The sequence below is a fragment of the Coptis chinensis genome, chromosome 2 (assembly GCF_015680905.1).
Source record: "Coptis chinensis isolate HL-2020 chromosome 2, ASM1568090v1, whole genome shotgun sequence".
Classification (NCBI taxonomy): domain Eukaryota; kingdom Viridiplantae; phylum Streptophyta; class Magnoliopsida; order Ranunculales; family Ranunculaceae; genus Coptis; species Coptis chinensis.
Genome location: NC_141457.1, coordinates 24177011 through 24203175, shown reverse-complemented (window position 1 = coordinate 24203175; position 26165 = coordinate 24177011). Strand labels below are relative to the sequence as shown.

The 26165-nt window shown below is 35.8% G+C and overlaps 2 protein-coding genes and 1 pseudogene across 3 annotated transcripts; 2 read left to right on the top strand and 1 right to left on the bottom strand.

Moving 5' to 3' along the window:
• The first annotated feature begins 1516 nt into the window (after positions 1–1516).
• LOC147515467 (uncharacterized) lies at positions 1517–9840 on the top strand. The gene is made up of 19 exons (XM_086587714.1): positions 1517–1873; positions 2480–2517; positions 2626–2648; positions 2985–3091; positions 3181–3232; positions 3318–3402; positions 4862–4952; positions 6264–6302; positions 6489–6556; positions 6674–6736; positions 7246–7301; positions 7422–7495; positions 7605–7697; positions 7796–7897; positions 8012–8092; positions 8203–8294; positions 8401–8416; positions 9229–9339; positions 9423–9840. Exons 1-19 carry the CDS (start codon positions 1769–1771, stop codon positions 9522–9524), a joined length of 1398 nt encoding a protein of 465 aa, XP_086443840.1. The 5' UTR covers positions 1517–1768; the 3' UTR covers positions 9525–9840.
• Positions 9841–13836: 3996 nt separating this feature from the next.
• On the top strand, positions 13837–19390 carry LOC147515466 (serine/threonine-protein kinase 52-like). The gene is made up of 6 exons (XM_086587704.1): positions 13837–14355; positions 16550–16671; positions 17878–18074; positions 18184–18358; positions 18570–18704; positions 18806–19390. The coding sequence occupies exons 1-6, from the start codon at positions 14100–14102 to the stop codon at positions 19010–19012; spliced, it is 1092 nt and encodes a 363-aa protein (XP_086443830.1). The 5' UTR covers positions 13837–14099; the 3' UTR covers positions 19013–19390.
• A 3618-nt stretch (positions 19391–23008) lies between these two features.
• On the bottom strand, positions 23009–25462 carry LOC147515465 (putative cyclic nucleotide-gated ion channel 5 pseudogene; annotated as a pseudogene). The gene has a single exon (XR_015210512.1). The product of XR_015210512.1 is annotated as a putative cyclic nucleotide-gated ion channel 5 pseudogene (transcript).
• Positions 25463–26165: the final 703 nt, after the last annotated feature.

Genomic DNA, 26165 nt, shown 5'->3' with positions numbered 1-26165 from the left:
CATAGCATGCAAATCAGATACATAAGCATAATATCTCAGTGGTCCTGTAGAATGACCATTGGAAAATAGGACATGCCTAATAAAAAACATCAAAAAAGCCCTAACATATACATCAGCACCCTCACTACCAGGTAGAACAGTCAAAGCTAACTCCGCTGGTGTATCAGGATCCAAGAGGGGTTCCATATATGCAGTCTTAATATGAGATAACTTAATATTATAAGAATCATAAGCATCCGCATCCAAGCGAGGAAAACTCATAAGCATACTATCCATATTATCATAATTTGTATGAAAATGTATCGGTTAGCCTATATCGATACTCAACCCAGAAATCATAGTGAAGTCTAGTGGTGTGAACTCTAACTCCGCACAAGGGAAATGAAATGTATGAATTCTACTCCACCATCTTTCTACTAAAGCTATGACCACTGCTCAATCAACCTTCTCATAATCTACATCAACCAAAAGACCCAAAAGTGTATACAAAATACTATCTCTAATGTGTACAAACTCATCCAAACTCTTAATAACCCTCCACCATTCTCTAACACCAAGTAAAGCCGATCTAACTCGGTAGTCAATAACATGCTGATATTATGGGAAAAAAAAAATAATACGTATAAGATAAATAATTAATTGGTCTAACTCAACTAATTAATGCATAATATTTAAAATATTTAATCAAAACTAATTAATTACCTGAGTATTAGCCACTGCACTCGACACGTGTTTTGTATCACATGTAGAAGACAACTTCTATATCAAGTGCTTCACTCCGGGTGCAAATTGTCAATCGAAGTCGTTCATCTGATACTCCAAGTACATAGGGATGTCTATCAGTCGGCGCGACATTCTCGGGTTCTTCTCCCCACCGTCTTCTCCCCCCGTATTCTACTTCCTTGGGTTCTTCTCCCCTATTGCCAATGTCGTCTGTGTACTGTCAATCATCACCCTCGAAAGGTTCAAAATGATCCATATAAAATTTTAAGAGTTTAGATAGGGTTTTTTTTTTTTTTACTAAGGAGAGGGTTTATAATTGAGAGAAGAGTTGAAAGTGATGGAATCACGCGGTTTTGGTCCTGATTATATAGAAGTAGCACGCGGTATTCTGAACACCGCACGGTTTTCTCAAAACCGCGTGGGCTAAATGACGCGGTTTATCCAAAACCGCATAGTTTGATGTCGAAAATTTGATGTTGCTCCTAAAGTTATTTGGTGTTTTTTTTTATTTGATGTTTTCTTGGTTCAAAATTTTAGTGTTTTTTTGTTGCTCTCCTAAAAATGCTATAATGTACCAAATTTTAGTATCTTCAGTTTTAGTCGGCCTACAACAGTGCTATTACATAGCAATTTGCAAATGTGAGTTTTTGAATTTGGAGGGTTTTGATTTTTGAGTCCCCATCGAGGGTTTGTCGAAGATGGGGCCACTGACCACGATAAAAAAAATCTTCAACACGTGGCATATAAATAAATAATTTGATGTTTTCTTCTTTTTTAACTACTAAAACAACCATTCTTTCCTCTCTCCTCAAACATGAAACATCCTTCAAAAAATCATAAAAATTATATAAAAAATGTGAAAAATACACAACTCCCGCTTTCACGCTCTCTCTCCTCACTTTTTTTTGGAGGCACATCGTCACTCCACAAACGTACACTTCTCCACTTCTTCTAACTTCTAACTCCTAACTCCTATAAATACCCCACTCCACTCTCACTCATTTCAGTTTTTCATTTTTTGCCTCTCTCTCTCTCTCGTTTATAAATGGGAGCTTGTTTCAACGAAGAACTTCGTTCCGTCATGACACGAGATCGAAGGTTTTCCAAAACTGTTTATGATAATGTTCATGGAAACATCTCTCTCGATCCGGTACTTGTTCAATTTGTTTCAACGTTTTTCGTTTTCTATCATGTTTAGATCAATTTCTCCTTCTATTAATTGATTTCTCACTTTGAGTGTTGTTCTATTTCATGTTTACTTGTTCAATACTTATATTGTTAGCTGAATGTTGAATAGTTTATGAATGATGAAATGATTCAATGCAACTAGTCTAAACTGTGATAAGGTTTGAATGCAATCCTTCTTAATTACTAGGTGCATATTCAGTTACTAGTCTAGGTAGGTGTAGACACAAACAGATTAAGGTTCTAAAAATTGTATTCTGTTGTAGTCAGTTAGAGTTCTTGTCATTTTCAGATTTTAGAGTAGACTTTCAAAGTAAAGCAGCTTAATAAATCTTAGCAATGAGACGTGCAGGCACTGTTATTTAGGCAAACTGAGTAGTGAGTTGTTTATAAATAGATACTTATGAATATCTCGTTTTCAGAATCTGTGTAAGTGGGATAGTGTATAAGCATTGCTGTGATGCTCTTGGTCTCTGTTTTTTTAATAGATGATATACATAGTGAGTATTCTTGTGAATCTGCTGTTACTTACAAAGCTAATTTTTAATTAACTTATTTTGGGCATATGCAGCTCGCTTTGAAGTTTGTAGATACAGAACAGTTTCAGAGGCAAGTGCACTTATTTTATGTAGTGTTTGGTTCTGTGCCTTATTCTGTTTCTTTCACAAATTGTGTGATCATAATGTTGAATCTGACATGAGTCCATTCCAAATGCAGGCTTCGTGATCTAAAGCAACTTGGTAAATTTCTACATTAATTAGGAAATATTTTTTCTTGTCAAAAAGGTGTGAGACTGTTGACCGTGTGGATTTTGTGCCATATCAGTTTTTTTCCTTTTCGTGACTTTGTTGCATTAGGTGAAGCAAAACTGATGTGGTATATATCATGTAAACTGGGAAAACTCAGATGTTCTGCTGTTATAAGTAATAACTAGTAAAAAGTAATTGGGTGGTGTGGCAACTTATTTCCTGAAAAAAGGGTGTGAGACTGTTGACCTTGTGGACTGTAATATTGCCTATGTATGAAAAGCTTAATGGGCTTAAAAACCTTCTATTAAAGAGTTCAATTTGTTTCAGGTCTAGTGTATATGGTGTATCCAGGGGCTGTTCATTCTCGGTTCGAACATTCACTAGGGGTGTATTTTCTTGCTGGTGAAGCTGTTGAGAAACTTCAAAAGTACCATGTATGGAGCTATTTGGAAAATGCTATGCTAATATTTATCATGGGACCTGGTATATTTTACTCAAATTGTTGTTTTTGCTGTGTGTGTAGGGCTTAGAGCTTGGCGTTGAACCTATAGATTTACAGACGGTGAAGCTTGCAGGTGCTCAGCTCTACCATTTTAATGATTCGTTTTTACCTTTTGGTGATTGGTAATCCTGATTGTTTGTGGGCTATTCAATTTATAGGACTATTGCACGATATTGGTCATGGCCCTTTCAGCCACTTGTATGAGCGTGAGTTTCTTCCTCGGGTTCTTAACGGATGCTCATGGTAATCTTTTGTCTCTATCAATTAAATCTTGAGGAGAAAAGAAGTTTGTAGAAATAAACTGTTGTTTCATTTTCACACATTATCATGTATACTGAGTAGCCTAGACAGGGGTCACATTTTTATGGTTATGATAGAGTTTGTTTTCAAAAGTAGATAAACTATTAGTTTTGTTAGAACAAATAGTACATGTCACTTATATTACATTATTTTTTCTGTTTCTCTTTTATCTTGGAAGAAATGATCGCAATCTATGGCACCCATTCCCTCCTGAGTAGTCATAATTAGGAGGTGCTGTTCATCTCTCCCTGAGAAACCTCGTTGAATTCGCTCATTCAGGAAAAAGAAAAAAAAACAGGACAGTTTTATCTTGCACTGATAGAGCCTGGAGCTGCATAATATGTAGGCAGAAATGCAGAACTAACAATTATTTGCTTGATCTTGTCGTTTAGCAACTGGTCAAATGCTTCACCTTTATCATGTAAAGCTTATTAAGTCTCTGTCTGTCGAAGCTTGTGGGTGTGGTTCAGCCGAGGTAGTTGTGTGTCAATTGGTTCACTGGGATTCTTGGTCACCTTCCTACTTATAGGAGAAACAAATTATATAAGTTAGAGAAAACGAAAGCTTCTGTGGCTGGTTGGGGAGTTCAATAAGCCTTAGTTGCGTTCCTATATCCCTGGAGCTTGTAACTGCTACATTTTCGTATGAGGATTCAAATCTGACTTTCTTTTTGATTTATGGATAAATCATTAGTGTCGCATCAACATGTTTTCTGCTGGTTCATATGCCAACTAAATATCACATCACACCTGTATTGGTCTCATATGGAGACACTATGCTGCATGGACTCTCCACACCGTGTCGCACACCGAGCCTTCAACACTTCAAGGACTCTTCTGTGATTTATATAAATTTTTTTGCTAGGCATAAATTACTCTTCTTCATATCCTAATTATGCTTTCCACCTTTTGAATCGGTTTGATTTGTAGACTTTTTAATGTTGGATATTTGACCAGCAAGAAAATAATAATCATATTACATAGATAGAGTATCATATATGATTTTGTACATATTTTCGGATGTTTTATGACATTATATCCATGTGATGATAGAATAATGTTTCTTTATTTTCTCAAATTCTACTAGCTAGTCAACATTTCATGTTGTTTGACACTCCATCTCTGTTCCTTCTGTCACATAAGCAGTTTTTTAAAGTACTGTTAGCCTCTTTTTAGTATAAGTCAGAAGACTTTAGAATAACTAAAGGTACTATCCCATGTCCTGTGATATGCAATATTTGTAAGAATTCAGAATAACCTTCTACTGTCTTTTTTTTTTGTAGAAACTACTTAAGCAACATTGTATGCGATCGTAGTGAACTTCTCCATGTCTTAGTGGGGTGAATGGTGATATTCACCCAGTTTTGGTTCTCAGACGTTTTCCTTTATCTAATCTTTTTCAGGTCCCATGAGAATATGTCAGTGGACATGATCGACTACATTGTTGATGAGCATCATATCGACATTGATTCTGGTATTCTTAAAAGAGCCAAGGTTAGTTAATACTGTGTTTGATATGTTTCTGTCATGTCGGGATTTTATTTTATGAAGAATGTATCCGATAGTGTCCTCTAACAGCTTCTTTTGCATTATCTAGCTGTATGATATCTGCTAATATATGATTTTAAGTATAGCATTCTGTTTTTTATTAACCTGTAGATGTTTCATTGCCAAAACTTTATGCATGCAAGAGTATCTACTAAATATGAGTTTACTGTGATGCACAAATGCTTTGCTGATGGTTTTGGCTTTCCAGATATGTGTGAAGGAGATAATCTGTTGTTTTATTATTTAGTATCGCATTGATTTCAATTTTTTTTGGCTCAGTTTATTATTGATTATTCTATGATAATCCTACAACTATTTAAATTGGCTTAAGATTACCTTTCCAGTCCCATGTAGCAGCTCATTACTAGCAATTAATATGATATTTAAAAAAAAAGTTTTTTTTTTTTTTTCCTGTTTACTTTTTAGAAATGGCTTTCGTCAAGTTTGTCGAGGGAATAGGATTCATAATGGAAATAGACATCAGCATAGTCACGAGAATGGAAAATTTCAATATTTACTTTGACATAATTCCTTGTGAAGACATGGGGATTGATGGGAACGAGGAAGATTAGGCCCAGTACCCTGCCCAGATTACCTGAGTGTTGTTCCTTCTTCGGGTCCTATCTTGAGTCTTGCCCATACGTCTTCTACTAAAGTAATTTTATGATGTTGACAATCCATGTGATAGAACTCTTGTTAGCAAAGTATTTGCTTTTTAAACGTGAATTTTTGAAGTATCTTTGAAATCGAATAAAAAGGGAGTAATTTGGCAATTATTCGGATTCGGGAATAATTCAGGATTTAAAAGTTCTAAACGGGTAATGTTCGGATACACCAATAATAAGGCCCACAAATTTCAGAAATTTGTGAAATTGTTTAATTTTTTTGAAAAGATTGAGTGTTTTAGTTAACACATTAGTTGGTTTTTACACAGATGTAACTTGTATTTCTTGAGCCACATAGTGGGTAATGATTTCTAGTTTCCATACTTCCTGCATGGGATCTCTAGTACCCTAGCAATGTATTGGTGTTCGTTATCATGTGAAGGTTTATAAGTGAATTTTTAAGCATAGCAAATGTTGATGTTTCTCAAGTAGATTAACTCTCAACTATTTGTCATCATTTTTCTTCTTTTTTGGTCTGCATTGATTGACCAACAATTGCATATGCTCATTGTTTGACTAAGATGAAATACAGACGACATTCCTTTGTCGCTATGATATCATGTTTTTTTTTTGTTTTTTCTCTTTAAAATAGGAAATGATACTTGCAAGCTCTGAAATCGCAGTGCCACAAGTAAGTGATTTTGATTTTTGACCTATACGAGTTTTCTTTATTTAGCACGTTACACCATTATTGCACTGCTTTCCATTTTTTGATTTTTCTTCATTATCTTCTTTTTCCCCTTTTAGATAAGGAACGTTAAAATCCTACATCCATGCTCTTCTCTTTATATCTTCTGATTTTGTTTTTCAAATTTAGCGCACTGGAGAGAAATGTTTTCTGTATGACATTGTTGCAAATGGTCGGAATGGAATAGATGTTGACAAGTAAGTATTTTCATTTAGAATATTTTTTTGTTGTAGTATTATGATCTGAATTTTTATTTGCTTCATTGCATGCTATGGATTCATAACAAGATATAAATGTACACGAGTAATTTGTAGGTTTGACTATATCAAGCGTGATTGCCGAGCTTGTGGCTTGGGTTTCAATTTTCAATTCGAAAGGTAAAACTTCGAAGTATTGTTGGTCTTGTTTGTATAGAAAATTGTGTTATTATTTTTTTAAATGGTAAGTATGGTTTACTCCTGAAAATCTTCATGAAGATATGAGGGATGTGGAATTTGAACTCAAAACGGTTTAGAAACACAAAATTGATCTCTGTATTGCAATATTACTTTCTGAAATGGGAAAAGGTTGAACATGTAGAAGAGGCGCAAAATCTTAATTGATCTGATTGGATTTGATGTATAGAGTTAGTTTTAGCAAACTTGATGGGTGCACCATGTAATGGAGAGGGTTTGTTAGAAACTGCGTCACACGTCCTTACAGAAAACTTGCAGCAATGGCTTGCTGCAAGTGAATTTCTTAAGATCCCATAAAAGCACTTAACGGCTTGACTATAGGAGGTTCTGACTATATTTGCAGTGTAAAAGAGTTGTGTTCTGAATGTTTTGACTTCTCCATTCAAAGCTTAACGGACTTTAGCATCATGGTGCTTCTTTGTCACTTGCAGGTTAATGGAAACCATGCGGGTTATGGGTGATGAAATCTGCTATCCTGCGAAAGAATGTTAGTGCTTTTTTGTTTTGAGTTCATTTATCAAGACGTGTTTGACAGGCATGAGCCACCATGCATAGCCTTATTTATTTGTTATTTTTATTCTAATCTGCTCATGTTTCAACATTCCAGATCTTTCCGTCCAGAAGTTGTTTGCCACTCGTGCTGATCTGTATCGAACAGTTTATACCCATGCAAAAGTAAAGGTAAAATTACATGTGCACACCTTTTATCTTGTGTTATGTTTTATGACTTAGATTCTCTTGCAATGATTTCGTTCCTCTTATTATTATTATTATTTTATTTTTCTTTCAGGCGATAGAGCTCATGCTTGTAGATGCACTTGTAAAAGCAAATAGTTATCTCAACATATCTTCTCATATCAATGACCCCTCTGAATATTGGAAGGTTCTCAGAGCTATAAAACAGATTGTTTTTCATATGAATATTCATGCAACAAATATTAAGAGCTAATGGGTTATACCTTATTCTTCTCGCAAATGCAGTTGGATGACACAATAGTAAAAACTATTGAAACAGCTACAGAGGGGGAACTGAAGGAATCCAGGGATTTGATCCTTCGTATTCGCAGAAGGGATTTATACCAGGTTTTGAACATTACTTAAGCTTTCATTTATCCTGCTGTTACCATCTGTGCCGTTGAGAAATAATTTCAATGTAAATCTATGTTCTGAGGAAATGAATATTGTTCCTCATGGCAGTTCTGTAACGAGTACGCTGTTCCAAAGGATAAATTAGAGCATTTCAAAGCCATCACTGCACAGGATATTGTTTGTTCTCAGGTCCTTACGCAAACCCATTATGTTGTTCTTTTGCTCACTCTCTTTGGATAGAATCTGTGTTTTTAGTAATGATTATTTTTGTCAATAAGAAAGTTCACATATCACTACAGAAAGCTAGTGGTGTCACATTAAAGGAAGAAGATGTTGCCGTTTGCAATGTCAAGATTGATTTGACTCGTGGAAGGTCTAACCCTCTTGAGAGGTAGTTGAGAAAAAAAATTGTCGATGATTCTTATGAATGGAATTTTAAAACCTTTGTGATTAATCAATAACATTTCTGTATCTTCTTTTGTGCATGTATTCTGCAGCATCAATTTTTTCAAGGTACAAGAATATTCAAACTTTGTTCCAAGTTCCTTGGTTTTTGCTTTCTAGTTTATGCTAAATTGAAGTTATTCTTGAGACTGACCATAACTTGGGTCGATCATTTTCTTATTAAGTATGGATGCTAGAGATGATTTTGTTTCTATGAGTAGGAAAAATTGGTGTCGTTACATTTACTTCTGTCTGAAAAAGATAAATAAATAGCACGAGGCTACTCCCCATTAAGTTAGTCAAGTAAAATGTATTACCAAAAAAAATAGAAAATATCTTGCTTGTTCCATCAGGAATGTCAAGAATGAACAACCATGGCATGTGAGAATGTGACTATGCGTAAGCTGAGGTGAGTTTATGGGGCTTTGATCACCACTACAACATAAGTGTTTTAGAATGACCATCGTGTTAAATTCCACATGTTAATGCGTAGAATCAAGAAACTTGAGAAGCTAAGAAGAAGAATGACATGGGATAGTAAAGTATGCCATGGATGCTGGCCATGACATTAATTAGCCTCACAATTATCAAGCATATCAGTGTGGTTGAGCTCCGATTTATTACACCTAGTGTTCCTTTTCGTCAGGATTGGAAAAGTCCTAGAAGCTGTATGGAGTTCAGCTTGTAGCAGTTTCTTCATTAATTGTTTTTTGTAGTGGCACGTCCCCTTATCTGTTGAATGATCCTCTGTAGCACGGTTTTGACAGACTCCTTTTTTTATTCAAAATTGCGCTATATTAATATTTATTAACTATACTATATCTGATATATACCATAACTGTTATTCTATTGATTGAGTTTTGACAAATTGGATTTATCAGGATTATGAGAGTGGGGATAAATTCTCTGTATCAGATGATCGCATCAGTCACTTGTTGCCAACATCTTATCAGGATATGATAGTGAGGGTGTACTCTAAAAAGCCTAAACTGGTATGTGAAAGAATTGAGTTGTGTTTGCGTGCATCCTAGTTCAAATTATAACATAACATTTATTTGTGTATACTACATTACAGGTGGAAGCGATTTCCGAAGCCTTTGAAAACTTTCAGCTAAAAACATATGGAGTGAAGGCACAAGTTCACGAGACACCTGAAAAGAAGAAACGAAGAAGGTAATAGTCCCTGGTGTTTGTTGAGCCACTTCTCATTGTTTCCAGTAACAACAACATTGATCTTCAGTGATCTATACGATATACCAAATAGCCAAAGCATTTTCCAACCAATTGATTTTGGTCGATCGAACCAACACTTTGGTCTGACCTTTAATACGAACAGAAGTCTTGTATTCCTGTACGAATTAGTTGTTACCATAGGTCTTGTAAAGGAAAACGTGTATAGTCACTGCTCTTCGGTTCTATGAGATCCTCTGTAAAGTCTATTGATAGAAGACCGGCATTTTTGAGATTATAAAGCGCTTTGCCTTTGTCATGGTCGTATGCCATGTTGCTGAGGTTTTGGCCTTGATTAAACCTTGGTTAATTTTACTTCATTCAGTAAATGGCACTCTGCTTTTAGTTAGACAACCATTATATGCATCTGAGTTTACCCAGATGCCAATTTCCAGAGTGTTTCTGTGTTCGTAAAAAGGTAAATGATGGTTTATATGGTGGGATATAGCGACATCAATAACCAATCCAGCAACTTCAACTATGATGTATATGGTGCATATATTTACTACTTCGCCTGATCCTTTTGTTGGGAATTCTAGTTGTCTCAGTTTAGCGAACTTATGCTGCCATTGGTCTAGTTTTAGCTTATCTAATGCATATATTGCACGGGCAAGCTCATCTGCGAAGAGGGTCGATGGTCATTTTTTAAGATCCATATACATCAAACCCCATGCGGAGTACATCAAATGAAGAGACAAATGGATGGAATTTGTATATTCCTTTTGGTTTTAGCTACCCTGGAGAGACCAGAACATTTTTCCAACAATAGGTCGAGACTTGAGAGTCATTCTTTGGTAGGAAGAACAATATACATGCAGACTACATATGCATGTCCTTTTATAATCAATTGTTCCCTTTGGATGTAGTGTTTGGTACTATATGTATATATATTAAAATTTACCAAAATACAAAAATGTTCTGGTCTGTAGGTTTTCTTGTGTTATTGATTCAGTCTGCTGAGACTTTTAAGTGAATTAAAGGCAAGATAGATCACACCCGTGAACTCAACCCAACCTTTTGACTCTTCAACCACTTACAAGTTGCAACACAAAAGGCACCTGTTTTAGTGTTTAGCAACTCGCCGACTGCTAAAGCTTTCACTGCGCCAGACAAAACCCAATTGTCTAAAAACTTCTCCGCACACGGCACACACACAGGATCACTCACGAGACATGCAATCTGAAGTCTTGAGCCATATGAGCAAGTGAAGGTGGAGGTGGTCAGCTCCAATAATTCACGGGAGTTCTATTATAAGCTTTTCAGTTTCAACACTCAGGTATGAGAGGACAGTTGCACCCCATGTGATAACATGGCTTTTCTAGCTAGGCGCATTAAGTCAAAAGAAAAGAGCTAGGATTCCATAGTAACTACATTGTCCGATCCCAAGTCTGAATATCTAAATACGGCTTAAAAAGTTAGAAACATGCACTGGCAGACGAGACAGGAAACCGAGTCCTGGGGAGCCGAAGCTTTAACTTTTCACATATTTTTGTACCGAGAGCGATACAACATTGGAGTCCTCACTCTTCAATCCATGCTTTGGATGATTAGTGATTTTGTGAACATTTGTTATCTCATACTCCCAAGTATCGACTCTCGAACTCTCCAAGTAATAATATAACCACTAGTTGAAAACTGAAATAAGGAATCTCAGCTCGTATGAAACAGGAAAGAACGTATTCCATCATTCAGAAGTTCCACAAACTTTTTAAGTTCTATATATTTACAGGTAGCCCAGAAAAATCGTTCTATTTCATGCTTCTTTAAGTTCCTTGAGGGTATGCGGCGCTATGATATAGTATTGTTGATGTCAATGATTTCTCTTTACTCAAATCAAATGAGATATGTTCCTTTCATTTCTCTTTTATCTTTCAGTACTGTGTATATATATAGTATAATAATGCATGTTCTTATCAGTTGCACAGAGGTTTAATTATTTCGGTTCTACAGCATGCTTATTCTGAACCACTAATTTCAAAGACCCCACATTTTTTTCCTGTCTAAAACATTCATTCTGCTCCCTTTTCATTTTTTCAAAAGGGTGGGAAAAATACAGCATTTTGCTTAATTGAACTCGACAAGTTTGTTGGGATATTGCCAATGGTGTAAATATATACGTTATATTCATGGTCAACTTAGTGACCTTGGTATACTAGTAATGGTAACTTTCTTTCTTTTTTGGTGAAAGTAATGGTAAGTTTCTTGTCTACCTCTGCTTCAACAACTTTACCAAATTTATATCCTAAGCACAGTTATTACTTCGTTAGTTTAGGGACAGAAGATTAGATGTCGTGATGTTACCTTGGTTTTGGAGGATATCAAAGAGTAGCAAGGTGACTGAATTGTGCAATAACTACAAAACACCAAGACAACTCCAAATAAATGGAGAAGGAAATGGTATTGGGAGATGAAAAATAACATTAAGCAAGATAACCAGAAACTAGAAGGTATCAGAGACTAAAGACTAATTTCACGACAAAATTCCTCTGAACCAACCAACCACTCAGTCCGAACATAACAGTCCGAATCACTCAGTTGTCTAAGATCAAGGGCATAAGGGTTAAGGCTTTTGAGCTCTTTTTTTGGTTTTGGGGATGTGAATGATACTACTGCTTGACCATGCATGTTGGTTAGATGACACACAGACAATCACACACGCAACACCTGTCCATTCATAACGCCACTTTTAGAGTAACTATCCATTTCTCAGTATCCAGGGCAGTGAAGATTTAGTTTTAGTAGTATCTGTGGCAACCATATCACTAATTATCATTGTTCTGGCTTAGTATAGACTCATTGTCGCGCTTAGTCCAGTTAAACCTTACCCAAATGGTACATAAAATTTATTTTGACCTTCTTATTGAGCTCTGACCTATTCGAATAAGATTTGTTATATTATCTGCCAAAGCGCACGAGTACTTTGTTAATGGTGTTTCAGTTTTTGCATTTTCTCACTTAATTATTCTGTTTTATGTATTTTTATTTGGATTCCCTTGTGTGTATTAAATAATATAAGTGGGAGCACATACAAATAGTATAGGTATTCCTTTGTGAAGTTCACAGCTACACAAGAAGATAATACCTTCTTTAAATTTGTGATCTCATCTCTCTCTGACTCTCCCTCTCTCCATTAGAGGGTCCTCCATATGTTGTTGTCTGTTTGTAGTTTGTACAAGGCAGCCATGTGATGACTGATGAACTTCCAAATATGGGAATAACATGCCATCATCAATCGAGAAAATACCTGCATGCAAATATATTTAGCCGGCAAACCATTGAGTCAAAGTTAAGAGGTATATATATCTCTTAATCATTTATCTACACCATAACACCAACTACAACATATCACATGAATGATGTACCAACCATATATTATTATAAAAATACATATTAAGGTTGATCGTTTTTCACAGAGTACAAGATATATATTTATATTGGTTTAATCACAACAACCAAAGTCGACGTACATGATATATAACTGTTTTAGGCCTTTTTTTTGGGTAAAGTTAGTTTTAGGCCTTTGACTTGGTTTCATTTTGGTCAGATTCTCTTACCAATTAATCATGTTTATCTATGATAATCACTGCAAACAATGTACGATTATACCTAGAATCACAGATAAGTTTTTTAAATGCACGTGTGACTGTGTGAGTTTCACGTAGCTTACATGTGGTATCAGCTGAACAATGTTCTAAAGTCAACTATCTAGACAAATTTTGTTATCGCCAGGCCACCTTAATTTCGTTGTTTACTAAGCTGCATGATTGTATACATCTTGCTGCAATTTCTACTTAATCTCTCCCATATAGCATGCTACCAATGGTGGCTGTTCCCTACATTATTCACAGAAATTACCATTTATTTTCAGATATTCTTTTATTTACAAAGAAAAAAAAAATGGTTTAGACATGAGAACTGACCGGCCTACATTGCTTCAAATTTTCAATCATAGTGGATGCGAAAAAAAAGGTGGGAACCAGAATCACGAACCTTGATTCTAAAATCAGGTTGGTCAACAAATTATTGATGAGAAAATTGAAAGTTTTTTTCTGATTCAGCTACAGATGTTATAGTGGGCCACTAGATACATCTTGCAATCACAAAAACTGCAGCTACACAAAATGAGCGTACAGCATTGTAGTACACAAAAAAGAGAGAGAAAAAGTCAAAAAACAGTTCCAACTGTTTTCATTGTTTCCAATACCAACGGAAACCAGCTTTTAAAAGATAAAAGTACATTGACCGTGAACCTTCACCTTCTTCTTCTTCTTCATAATAAAAAAAGAAAAAAAAAAGACAACATAAAAATCAAGTTGGGGGACCAATGAACACATGTCATGTTGAGAGAGTACATGTGCCCACATGTATATATCATAGAAAAACAAGTATGAGAACATTAACAACATTCAAGAAAAGAGTTAACTGAATAACACCGCCACCTACAACATATATACTTGCTTTTGTCTTCTTACTTGTTCTCTGTTTCTTCAAAAAACACTTTTTTTGTTTAGAGAAGTGAAACATGAAGGAGAGTAGTGGAGATGGGTTTGTAAGAGCTGATCAAATAGATTTGAAAAGTTTAGATGAACAACTTGAAAGGCATTTAAGTAGAGTTAGAAATATGGAGAAGAATAAAAGAGAAGAAGATGAAAAGAAAGAAAGGGTACATAGAGAAGAATGGGAAATTGATCCAACTAAACTTATTATTAAAAGTGTTATTGCTAGAGGCAGTTTTGGTACTGTTCATAGAGGTGTTTATGATGGTGTAGATGTTGCAGGTATATATCCTTTTTTTTTTTTTTTTTTTTTTTCCCTGTTTGTTGTTTTCAATATTGAGTTAATTCCCAGTTTCTTATTTTGGTTTTTCTTACAAAGTATAATTCCAAGCTAACTCTGGTTTTTGTGAATTCCTATTTCATTTATTTAACATATATATGTTTCTGCTGTGAATTAAGCACTTCATTACATACATATATCAGTTTAGTTTTGAAGTGGTTGATCGGGTTTGAGTGTGTTGTTGATAGACATGTTTACTTATTTGATTGGGATCATTTTGTTTAAATTGCTTTATATGTCTTGTATTGAATAATTTTCTTGTATTTTCAAAAAGAGATCAGTTTTTCATCTTTGTCAACTTAAATGATCTTGGAGAATCCGTGAGGTGTTCACGGAGTTAGTTTGGCAGATAAGTTGGGTGTAATATCTGGAATGTTGGTGTGTTTGTTCTCTTTTGCTGAACTTTCATGTGATTTCAACTGTCCAGTAACTCTTAGAGTGGACTTTCCTTGGTGTATGATTTTTCAGGCGTTTAATCCAAAAAAGACTAATCCTTGAAAAACATTAATTTATTATCTTTCTATTGCATTGACTGTGATCCATTTCTTTCTTAGAGGCATTATAAAAAGGCAAAAAGCTCATAACTCGAGTTAAAAAAAATGGTCTACCCGAATAGTTTACCAATCACCATGTTTTCATGATTACGAATGATGAATAGAAAGTAAGAGAGAAAGAGTTGCTATCAGTCTATGAACTACTTCATTGCCATGAAAGTTGAGACAAAAGAAGTTATATTTGTGTTCATGTGACTTCAATGCTATTCTGAATTTAGCAAGTTCGGTTCGTGTGACTATGTAAGTTATAGTCATGTGTATAGGGAATGTAACAAAGTTGCTGACTATTTAGCTAGTCTAGGTAGTGACCAAGAATGTAGCTATTTTGTACCTCCTCTTGATGAAAAGTTGCTGAATATTGTCGAGGAGGACAAGACTGGGAAGATCTATGTTAGAATTCCAAAATTTCAATATAGGTTGGGGTCTCCTTAACCTTAAGCTTCATTCAAAAAAAAAAGTTGAGACAAAACACATGGTTCTCAGCCTCAAGGCAAAAGCCTTTACCTTGCTTCTGACTTTTTTTTGCTAACTGGGTGTCCGGGCCAGTGGCCTTGAGGGGAATCGAACTAGTGACCATTGGGGAGCAAACCCAAGGCCGGACCAGTTGCCTTGCTTCTGACTTATATTGTTGTGCATAAGCATCGTGGTATGAGGCTTGAGGCTCAAGTGACGTGTATGCTTCATATGTTTACTCCACTCCTTTCCTTCCTGAAGGGATTGCATTATGTTTCAACACAAAGTACCTGGAACGCACTGGTCTAAATCATTTTCTTAGTTCTTACTCTCATACAGTGTAGATATTACATACTTGGTAGGCTATAATTCCAAGAAGCTTGTGTGTATAATGGTGGAGAAACAAAAATTCGCGGGCTGCAAACTTTATGAGCCCTGAACTTTGTACGAGGTTCTTGAGATTATTGTATGTGTATGGTCATATACGTTCTTATTTTTTTCCTGAATGAGCTAACTTCTGTATTAAAAGAAAAAGGGAGGGGGGAGTAACGTACAATGTGGCTGTGAAGCCTACAGAAATGCTTTATAAAAGCACTTCAACACCCAAAACAAAACCATCCAACTATCCACTGTGAAGTGGCTTAAGATAGTGAAGTGACTATCGAAGTGCGTAACTAATACATGTCACTTACTAATAGTTATAAAACTATATCATCCTTGGAAAATGCATATTAAAAAAACTGTACATGGATGATGTATCACACAAATCACATTTCAATTATTTATGTAGCAGAACTTCCCCTCAAGATGAGTATATATGTATGGTAATTCCAGTTTTTCCTCTGTTTGTGATTAATTTTTTCTTTCTTATTAATTAATTCTATACATTTTTAAGGAAACCTTGAGGCAGCTCTTGTTCCATAAGAGTTTAGACCTCGCTATATGGAAACAACAATCTTTGTTAATCCTCGTGCCTTTTTTTTTTCCGTTAAACTAATCCCCGTGCCTTGGTAGTGTTGCTTGTGATTTGTTCTGTTGTGTGTTATTTAGTACAATTTGTACTTACAAGAAAAAAGTTAATTATGGATTTGATTAATAGTGGGGTCTCCTTCCATTTTCATTTATTCAGTTAAGTTGCTTGATTGGGGCGAAGAGGGTCACAGAACAGAGGCTGAAATTTCTTCACTTAGGTCAGCTTTTACTCAAGAAGTAGTTGTTTGGCATAAACTTGATCATCCAAATGTAACCAAGGTAACCTTCTACTGTTTGTTGCATTTCAAATTTCTGCATACAGTGTTCTCTGATGTCGATTATCAATTACAGAAAGGATACAAATTCATGTAGTTTATTTCTTCAGCGTATATGGTTATGGTTGCCATCTTTGAGATTTCAGTTGCAGTTCCCACTGATTGCCTGGTGACAAGAAAACACTTATTTACATTATCTTCCACCTGTTAGTTACTTCTGTGTATGTGACAACCTCTTGACAAAACTGTGGCACAAAAGTTTCTATATTAGCTCATCTTTCCCTTGGACTAATTCATTAGATCTGACTCAGTAGGCACTATATTCTGTCAGTTTACTGGAGTCGAATACTTAATACCTTCTAGAATATGATGTACAATTTATGGAAGTGTTAAATATTATATCAACTCAAGACTAATTGCGTTATAGATATTTGAGCTGTATTCTTGTCATCATCATCACCATCCTTGCCTTCAGCCCAAATGAATGGTCTCGGCCAGATGAATTCTCAGTTTCCAATGTTTACTATTTTGAGCCATCTCACCTATTACGTTCGAGCTCTTTGAAATAATTTCTAACAACTTTGTCTGATCGCCCTCTTCGCCTCATTCCATCTATAGATTTTCCTCTCTTTACCGGTGCATCATTAGGTCTACAATGGACATGTCCATACCATCTAAGTCTACATTCTCTTATTATGTCATTAATAGGCATCACCCGTAGTGTTTCCCTTACCCATTCGTTACTAACCTCATCTCCTCTAGTTGTATTCTTATCTAACAGTGTAATACAAGGGCCAAGGTTAGTCCTCTAACCAAATTGTCCACTTCTTTTTTTGGAGTCCATTAAATGCTTCCTTTGGCAGTAGGGCATTTTATTTATCAAACCAGTATATCATTTTTTTTTTCTCTGCCTAAGCTAGCTTGCTTGTTATATGAGGCCTTGATCAGTAGCTGTTTAATGCTTTGATGTGCCGAGCGATCATCATTATCAACGTATCATTCACTAACGACTGTTTAAGTTCTCATAACTCAACAGAATACTCTGTTCCTACATTACGAGTTTTCATGTTGAGGAGTTAAGGGTACATTTGTAGTCTTTGTTAACATAGATTTGTTTGGGGTTCCCATTTGGTGGTGAACACGTATTCATTGGCTCTTCCTCCTGACATTACTTGGAAACTTGCCTCAATCCTAATGTACCCTTTTGCAGTTTATAGGGGCAACAATGGGCAGTTCAGAGCTGAAGATCCAAACTGAGAATGGTCGTGTTGGCATGCCAAGTAATTTTTGTTGTGTGGTTGTTGAATATCTCGCCGGAGGTACACTGAAGTCTTACCTCATTAAGAACCGAAGAAGGAAGCTGGCTTTCAAAGTTGTAATCCAGATTGCTCTAGATCTTGCACGAGGGTTACATTCTTTTACTCACTGTTCCTATTAATCTATTACTGCATTACATCTTACTGAAAGTTCAAGAACAACCTGAACCTTACAGTGCAATATTTCTATCTGTTTGTAGGTTGAGTTACCTCCACTCCCAAAAGATTGTTCACAGGGATGTGAAAACGGAGAACATGCTCTTAGATAAGACACGCACTGTGAAAATAGCTGACTTTGGGGTTGCTCGTGTTGAGGCTCAAAATCCTAATGATATGACCGGCGAGACCGGAACTCTTGGATATATGGCACCTGAGGTATACAGTCCATTTTCTTCTTTTTATACTTATTGTTATCATTAATGATATATTAATTTCATGAAGCTTTCTGGTAGGCCAATAAATTGAGGTGTGCGTTCCTAAATGTAGAGTGCCTTGCTTTGTTGATATTAATTAACTGATTTTCTATTTTGCTTCCCTGTACTTGTTTTTTACATTTAGTAATTATGGTGGTGCTGGGGAACTGCAGGTCCTCAATGGCAACCCGTACAACCGAAAATGTGATGTGTACAGCTTTGGTATCTGCTTGTGGGAAGTATATTGCTGTGATATGCCATATCCTGATCTCAGTTTCTCGGAAGTGACATCAGCTGTTGTCCGCCAGGTACACATATCACCTAGTTGTGCTCTGGTATTCTAGGGCTTTAATATTATGATAAACAGAGAATAACCTAATCTCATTAAGAATAAATTTGAAATCTGCAGAATTTGAGGCCAGAAATGCCACGTTGTTGTCCGAGTTCTCTAGCAAATGTAATGAAACGATGCTGGGATGCAAACCCTGACAAGCGCCCAAATATGGATGAAGTTGTGTCCATGTTGGAAGCCATTGATACGTCAAAAGGTGGAGGTATGATCCCTGTTGATCAATCTCAAGGTTGTTTATGCTTCCGCAAGTACCGAGGGCCTTAGAAGGGTTGTCCCCTTGGAGCATAGCAATGTCAGAATCCCTGGGCTTTAGATCTCATGAAATACAGTATTTGTATCAACGGAACAACTGACTTGAGAGCTGAGAAGAGATGGTGATGGATATAGGCTGAGAGGAGCTTGGCAAAATATCACCTCTTTGTAATATGGTGTAAATCCTTTTTTTCCCTTTTAATATCTATCTGATTTGGATGGGTTATCACAATGTAGCTTCTTTGTTTGCATTTGTTATTGTGGTGATGTACTAATGTCCCACTATGTCTACCAAGAAAGAAATTGGTAAGGCGTGTGGATTTGAAAAGGGAACGAGGGCATTACAGGAAGCATCGTTAGAGTTAATAGCATTACCAAATTTATTTACCAGGGGCTGTGTTCGATGTAGCAAAATGGAGCCATATATTTTCCCTTTAATTTAATTGTATGTTGTTATCGGAAAGAATTTTGTGGATATGATCGCATACAATGTTAAACATCCTCACAAAAATTAGGTTAGACTACATGGAATTTTTGTAAGCAAATTCTTACATCATTCATTCTTACAAGTTTATTAGTTTCCTCAATTATCTCAACGCTAATAAACTCTAACCAACTTATACTTTAACAAATATCTCAACGGTGATAAACTCTAACAAACTTATATCTCATCTCGAACAAACTTATACTCTAACAAACAAACAAACTTATATCTCAAATATTGTTATATCTCCAACAAACTTATACTCAAACAAACAAACAATCTTATATCTCAAACAAACTTAAAGTCAGTTTGTTATAGTTATAGTCAGTTTGTTAGTTTGTTTCAGATATAAGTTTCTTAGAATTGGGCTTTGTTTGGGCAGCTCAATTAACTAACAAACAAACTTATATCTCAAATATTTAACAAACAAACAAACTAATAAACAAATTTATATCTCAAACAAATAAACTTAGGTAACTTATACTCTAACAAACTTATATCTCAAATATTTAACAAATTTATACTCTAACAAACTTATACTTTAACAAGCTCTAACAAATATCTCAAAGAGGCCGGATCTTTCACCCGGGTGGAAAACATTAGCCATTACACCTTACAAAATATTATTGACACATGTCCTTTATTTAACACCTAAAGTAACGGTTACTTAAAACCAAAAAAAAAATCATTACAAAAATTAATTGTAATAAACATCAAAACATAACTTAATTATAATCAAGTCATCAAAACACTAATTGTAATAAACATCAATAACTTTTGATTGATATTGATTTTTAATATTAGGTTGAAAATTAATTAAATTTCTTTCTACGGGATCAATTCGATCTTTACAAATTAGTAATTTGATGATTGGGCTTTGAGCTTTAATCATAATTTCATCTTTTTTACTTCAAGTTGAGTTTTAATCAGTCCTTTGGATTATTTCTAGAGTATTAATCAAATGCTGTGAAGTTATGTGATAATTTATGATTGTATTTTCGACTTTTATTCAAATCCAAACGTGGTTTTCTATTTCAATGGAAAATTTGGCAATTTCATTAAAGTAATAATAAAAATATTGTTGAAGAAGTAAGAACATTTTTTAAAACAAAATGGTGGAGATTTTTTTTTGATTTTCCATCAAATCTGTCCTTTTTTGTAGTGATTTTTTATTTATTTTGTTTTTTGGTTTTAACACCGTTACTTTGGTTGTTAAAATAAAGAACACATGTCAAAAATATTTTGTAAGGTATAATAGCTAAAAGTTTTACACGCGGGTGAAGATGATCCGAGCTCTATCTCAAATATCTCAATGTTGATAAACTCTAACAAATATCTCAAATTCTTACAAGCTTATTAGTTTTCTCAAATATCTCAAGCTTATACTTTGCTATTGCCCTTTTCTTTCATTATTAGTTTTCTCAAATATCTCAACGTTGATAAACTCAGCAACAAACCAAGACTGCAACTCAAAGTTGATAAACTCGGCAACAAACCAAGACTGCAAAACAAATTATGGATCATGTGTTAATATTCCTCTTTTTTATATTCTTGAAAATCTGAGAAATATTAAACTCGTAAAAGCAATGTTGCCCAAGAGAATGTGATATTGGTGAGATAGGTATATCAATTTCATGACTTCCATTCTACTGGCAGCCGGTCATATACCGAGCATGAGTGATTGAAAATCAGAAGGTTGTGCATTAATATCAACAATCATATGTTTGGTGGATTTGGTATCACATATATGGAGGCGTAACAGCCAACCACAATTTTTTGTTCATTGTAACATTTAGTGCTACATTGGAGATTTCCAGCAGTAAATTTGTGCGTTAGATGGACAATTTTATGGATTGATGAATTCAAATTGCAATGTCGAGAGCACTATTTGATGATGTAGTGCCAACTTATGCCAAGTAGAATTAAGTTTAACCCATTAGTCTTTTTCTTCCTTTGTTGTGTTCATAAGTTGTAGTGAGTAGTGCTCACTGAATTTTCCATGAAATACAACACCAACAAGGCAACAAACAACAAGGAGAATTAAAACAATACCCATTACTCAAAATTGAATAATTTTGAATGGAAAGCATCAAATTTACCGAGAATTAGAAAAAGATTGTTTTGACTGTGTTAGAAAATATTTTTAAATTTTGAGACCTCAAAATTTGGTTTAACCGATATTCCAGTTGATATTTTATGAGTTGGTGTATCAAAATATTGGATGGATGCCACCTCCACTGTCTAAACAACCGTTACATAGGCAAATTAGAATTGGGGAAATTTTTAACGGTACATGTAAGTTGGACATCCTAAATTGAAATTTTGTGAAAGTGCAATGTTTATTTCAAGGGTTAGCGAACATTACCGACTCAAGTTGACTTTTTTTTTTTGTGTACTTAGGGAGAGACCCTAATTTCTCCCCTAATTTAGTTAAGCCTTATTTGAATAAAAAAAACAGTACATTTTCTGTTTTGAAACCAAGTGCAAAGTTGAATATATTTTTTTGGTCCCGAGAAAAAACTAGGAGAATATATATTCAGAGAGACGAAAAGTAGTTACCAAAAGTAAAAAAATTAGCTGCAGAACATAGAGATAGTCAAAGGGTGAAGTCGATAGCAAAAGATATACTTGCAGCTGCAGGTTTAAAGCGGAGTAACAAGGTGAATAGCAAGCATTTAGATGGATTGAAGTGGTGGTCGATCGATGAACCTATTATCAATGCTTTCTGTCTGCATGGTGGAAAGATTGTAGTATTCAAAGGGTTACTGAAACATTTCACCACTGATGGCGAGTGAGGTTGGACATACTGTAGCACGCCATTCTGCAGAAAGTATCGGGAGGTATTTGTGGATTCTTATCTTTCAGGTGGTTCTTGTCCAGTTTCTTTCCATGCCGGGCAAGTTGATGATGATAAGAAGTACCGATTCTTAGAAGATAATGTCTCCACCCATGAGTCATGACCCATCCATCTTCAAAGACAAGAGACAACGCAGTTGCCATACACATACAAGTCAGCACGAAACAGCTCATATTTGGATCATAGAAAATTCTCTTTGGCTACAAGGAAACCCTAATGGCTATTAGCAAAAGCGAATATTTTATGTTCAATTTAAGAATCTAAAATAGGTTGAGAAGTGGTTCTTTATCCTGGGATAGAAATGTTTGATAGGATGATTATTTGATTCTTGGTTCACTGATTGGATAAGATACTTCATGTTACTATCGTCTTTCTTTTCTCGGTATTGTTTGCCTTTAAGCTGCCATTGTCAGGAAATTCTTCTTTATCTTTTCTACATTCACTTAGTTTTTATAGGGCTTACTCAATTTTTGAAGAAAGCAATTGTGGTCTAAAAACAGTTTGAAGATATTCGACACCTCGACTTAGAATTTAGGTGCAACTTATTTGAACTCCATACGCACCTTGTGCTTTATTCAATCCTTGGTTGAAATACAGACCTATGCATTTTTTTCCCCTAAATTTTAATATGAGATGAGATGTATATAAAGAATTGTTGATGCATCCATTCCCTAGCTATACTTGTTTTGATATAATACCTAAATTAAAGGATCGGATATTTTAGCACCAATATCAGGTTAGTTTGTGAACTAAAACATGTATATCTCAGCCATTACGAAAATGAAAAATCAGTCTGCTTCGACAGTGAAATCAGGTTCTTGAGGCTTCTGCATAACCAGTTTTGTAGCGCTGTTAGCAATCCGATGTCTATAAACCCCACGGAGAGCATTAGCTGCAAACCGAGAAGCATAGAGGGTTGTAGCAAGAGTTGACGAGTTAAGGCCACCATTACCTGCAGCCTCATCCAATCCTTCATCTTCCCTGATATGAATCTCCATCATCTTCCTCTTACAACGCCGTCTCCAAGCTGCTTGGATAAAGGAAGCGGCCCATGTCCTCCAGTGCTGCGAGTAGAAGCGGAAGGTATGTTGAACCTGCTTGTTATGAAGGCGCCTAAACTGGCTAGCAACAAATTTCAACTCATCGGATGATAATGCAAAAGCTTCCACCTCTGTCAAAGCCTTCACTGTCCGAGTAGATGATGGGAGACTGGAACTACTTTTGGGGTCCAATGCCCAAGTCAAAAGCTCCTCACCACAAGCATCTCCCTGTTTCAGAAAACTTCGATTATAGAATCCACTCCTCCCACCATCCGTGGTCACACTCTCCAAGCGACCACGGATAATGAAAAGCATCTCATTCACTGGGTCTTCTTCTCGCACGATATGAGTGTTCTCCGTGTACAGACTTGGCTTCAGCCTCTCGCAAATAGCATCAAGCAACCGGTCATCCATCTTCTCAAAAATGGCTACCCTTCTTACCAACTCCAAACAAAGATGTCGTTTAATATCTTTTCTTAGATCGTTAGGTAGGCTCTGAACCAAATTTTCTTCGTCTACTCCGTGTGTTTCCAGCCATTTGTACTGGTCATAACGTCTAACCCGCTCCCTAAGATCTTGTGGAAGCGAGCGATGATGCATCCATTGCTCTGAGTCACGCCTTTTAACTCTCATCTCCTCAAGTCGGAGAGTGATAGACTGAAGATAAGTCTGCATGTTGCCAATCAGAAGTGCGAAAAGTATGAGCCCAGATATTGCAACTGATATCGAAAACAGAACCTCTCCAAAATAGATAGTAGTTTGAAGTCCCTGGCCAAGTGTACTTAAGTTTTGTAACCCCCACCACAATGAATAGAAGAACTTATACACAAAATTGTTGTTCGCAACAATTCCAGACGCCAAAGCCTGTTTGTAGATTCCTAGCTGAACAATGGATGGATTGTCATCACTTGTTGAACACCTGTGTTTTAGAATTGTCTCGGTGATATTGCGCCATTCTTGAAAATTTTCATTATGGTGGTTGCCACAATACAAAAATCTGGTGTTACATATTCCAGCAGCATCTTCACAAGCCTTCTTCCAGCACGCATCATTGCGCTCTACAGCTAGCAAATACCAGAACGCCCCAACAATATGACTAGCAAGAAGGAACAAAAATAAATAGCATGCAGCACCCGTAAATGAAGATTCAGCAAAGACGCCCACATTTGTTTCTAGCTCAGCACTTAAGGAAAATATCCGAAAAAACCTAGGAATGTACTGGATCAAGACGATGCAAAGAACTGCTCGTTTTGTTTCCAGCACACCAGTTCCTTGAATCAAATATCTCCAAATGGCTAGCTGTGGCGCAGGAAGCATGGAAATAAGATCTACAATGAAGTTCCCTCGGAAGTATCGTTTAGCAATTGCTGCGGAATCAATTACAAGTTCACCTCTACCAAAAACTTGAGATGAAGGGGCAATGTAAGCCGTACGGAATTGAAAGACAATGTGAATAACATAAAAAGCATCAAACATAGTCCGAAGGGATGTGGTTATTTTTGCTAAAGTGCGATCAATACTCAAACAACTATTTGATTCACTGATGAATGGAAGGTAAAAAAACAAAGGATCCACAGATACGGAAAGTATACAAGATATGACGAAAAGCTTATTCCATAACGCAAGGAATTTGCCTTGAGGGTCTAATATCTTTTTCTCAGAAACTTTAAGATCTTCTTGAAAGACAGCCTTAGAAACACCATATTTTAGCGATCGACCGAGTGATCTTAGTCCAAGAGATCCCTTCTCGACTCCCCTCTTGAATGATTTAGATTCAGTTGCACGTCCAGCATGAAGTAGCCCCTCAATATTGAATCCGCATTTCTTTGTTCTGATATCAGTATTAGACATTGATACTGTAGAATTCAAATCTTCCAACCTTACAAATTTCTTTTTCTCCCTTCCTACATAACATTCCAACATGTTTCACAGCCTAATGTGGCACAGATACTGCAATGTAGATCATCAGGAAATATCTATTCTCATAGCACTCTAAGTTGGATCAGTGCTAACTTGGCACGTCCATAATCTTTAAGGAATGGAGTTTTCAAAAAAAAAAATAAAGTCTGATTAACGTTAAAATTTCCATTTTCTGTGGTCTAAGAGTTTGTTTTTCTCCAGGAGAAGAGGTCATAATTAACTCCTAAGATTCCACTTTTAGTGGTCTAAGCGTGTGTTTCTCTCCTATACAAAAGTTTGTTGGCATTTCCTTTTGTTCCACAACTGTTGATTGGGTGCACAAGGTCATGCATCTGAGAGACAAGCGTGTGTTTCTTTCCTAAACAAAAGGTTGTTGGCATTTCCTTTTGTTCCACAACTGTCATTGGAACCACAGCAACATTTCAAACATTGGCTGCACAAGGTCATGCATCTGAGAGACAGAGACCACTCAAATAGTACAAATTCGAGATCATTCTCATCTACTAATGAGGTCATACGGAATGCCTGAAGGGGGGCATCACTTAGACGGTTAAAGGGTTTTTTTTTTCTTTTTGGTGCAACACTTAGAGGTTAGATTGTTTGAAATTCGAATTGCACAATTACAATTATACAACGCATCGCATTCATGCTTTTCTGTGTGATGTGAGAAAGATAAGAACTTACTATCATTGAGCTGCCATTTTACCAACCTCGCAAAATATTCGCCTATAATTCACAAATCAAAATTTTGAATTTTTGAACGCCTAAACATTTAATACTTCAGAACCTTTCAATAATTCAAAATAATTCACATTTTTTTTTACTAAACGTATAAAACAAGAATTACCGAATTATAAAAAATTC

Excerpts from the sequence above, each read along its gene's own strand:
- LOC147515466 (XM_086587704.1), top strand. The coding sequence starts at position 14,100 with ATGAAGGAGAGTAGTGGAGATGGGTTTGTAAGAGCTGATCAAATAGAT. Across the intron at positions 14,356-16,549 it reads TGATGGTGTAGATGTTGCAG|TTAAGTTGCTTGATTGGGGC; the intron begins GTATATATCCTT and ends TCATTTATTCAG. Across the intron at positions 18,075-18,183 it reads GCTCTAGATCTTGCACGAGG|GTTGAGTTACCTCCACTCCC; the intron begins GTTACATTCTTT and ends ATCTGTTTGTAG.
- LOC147515467 (XM_086587714.1), top strand. The coding sequence starts at position 1,769 with ATGGGAGCTTGTTTCAACGAAGAACTTCGTTCCGTCATGACACGAGAT. Across the intron at positions 3,233-3,317 it reads ACAGACGGTGAAGCTTGCAG|GACTATTGCACGATATTGGT; the intron begins GTGCTCAGCTCT and ends TTCAATTTATAG. Across the intron at positions 9,340-9,422 it reads ACTCTAAAAAGCCTAAACTG|GTGGAAGCGATTTCCGAAGC; the intron begins GTATGTGAAAGA and ends ACTACATTACAG.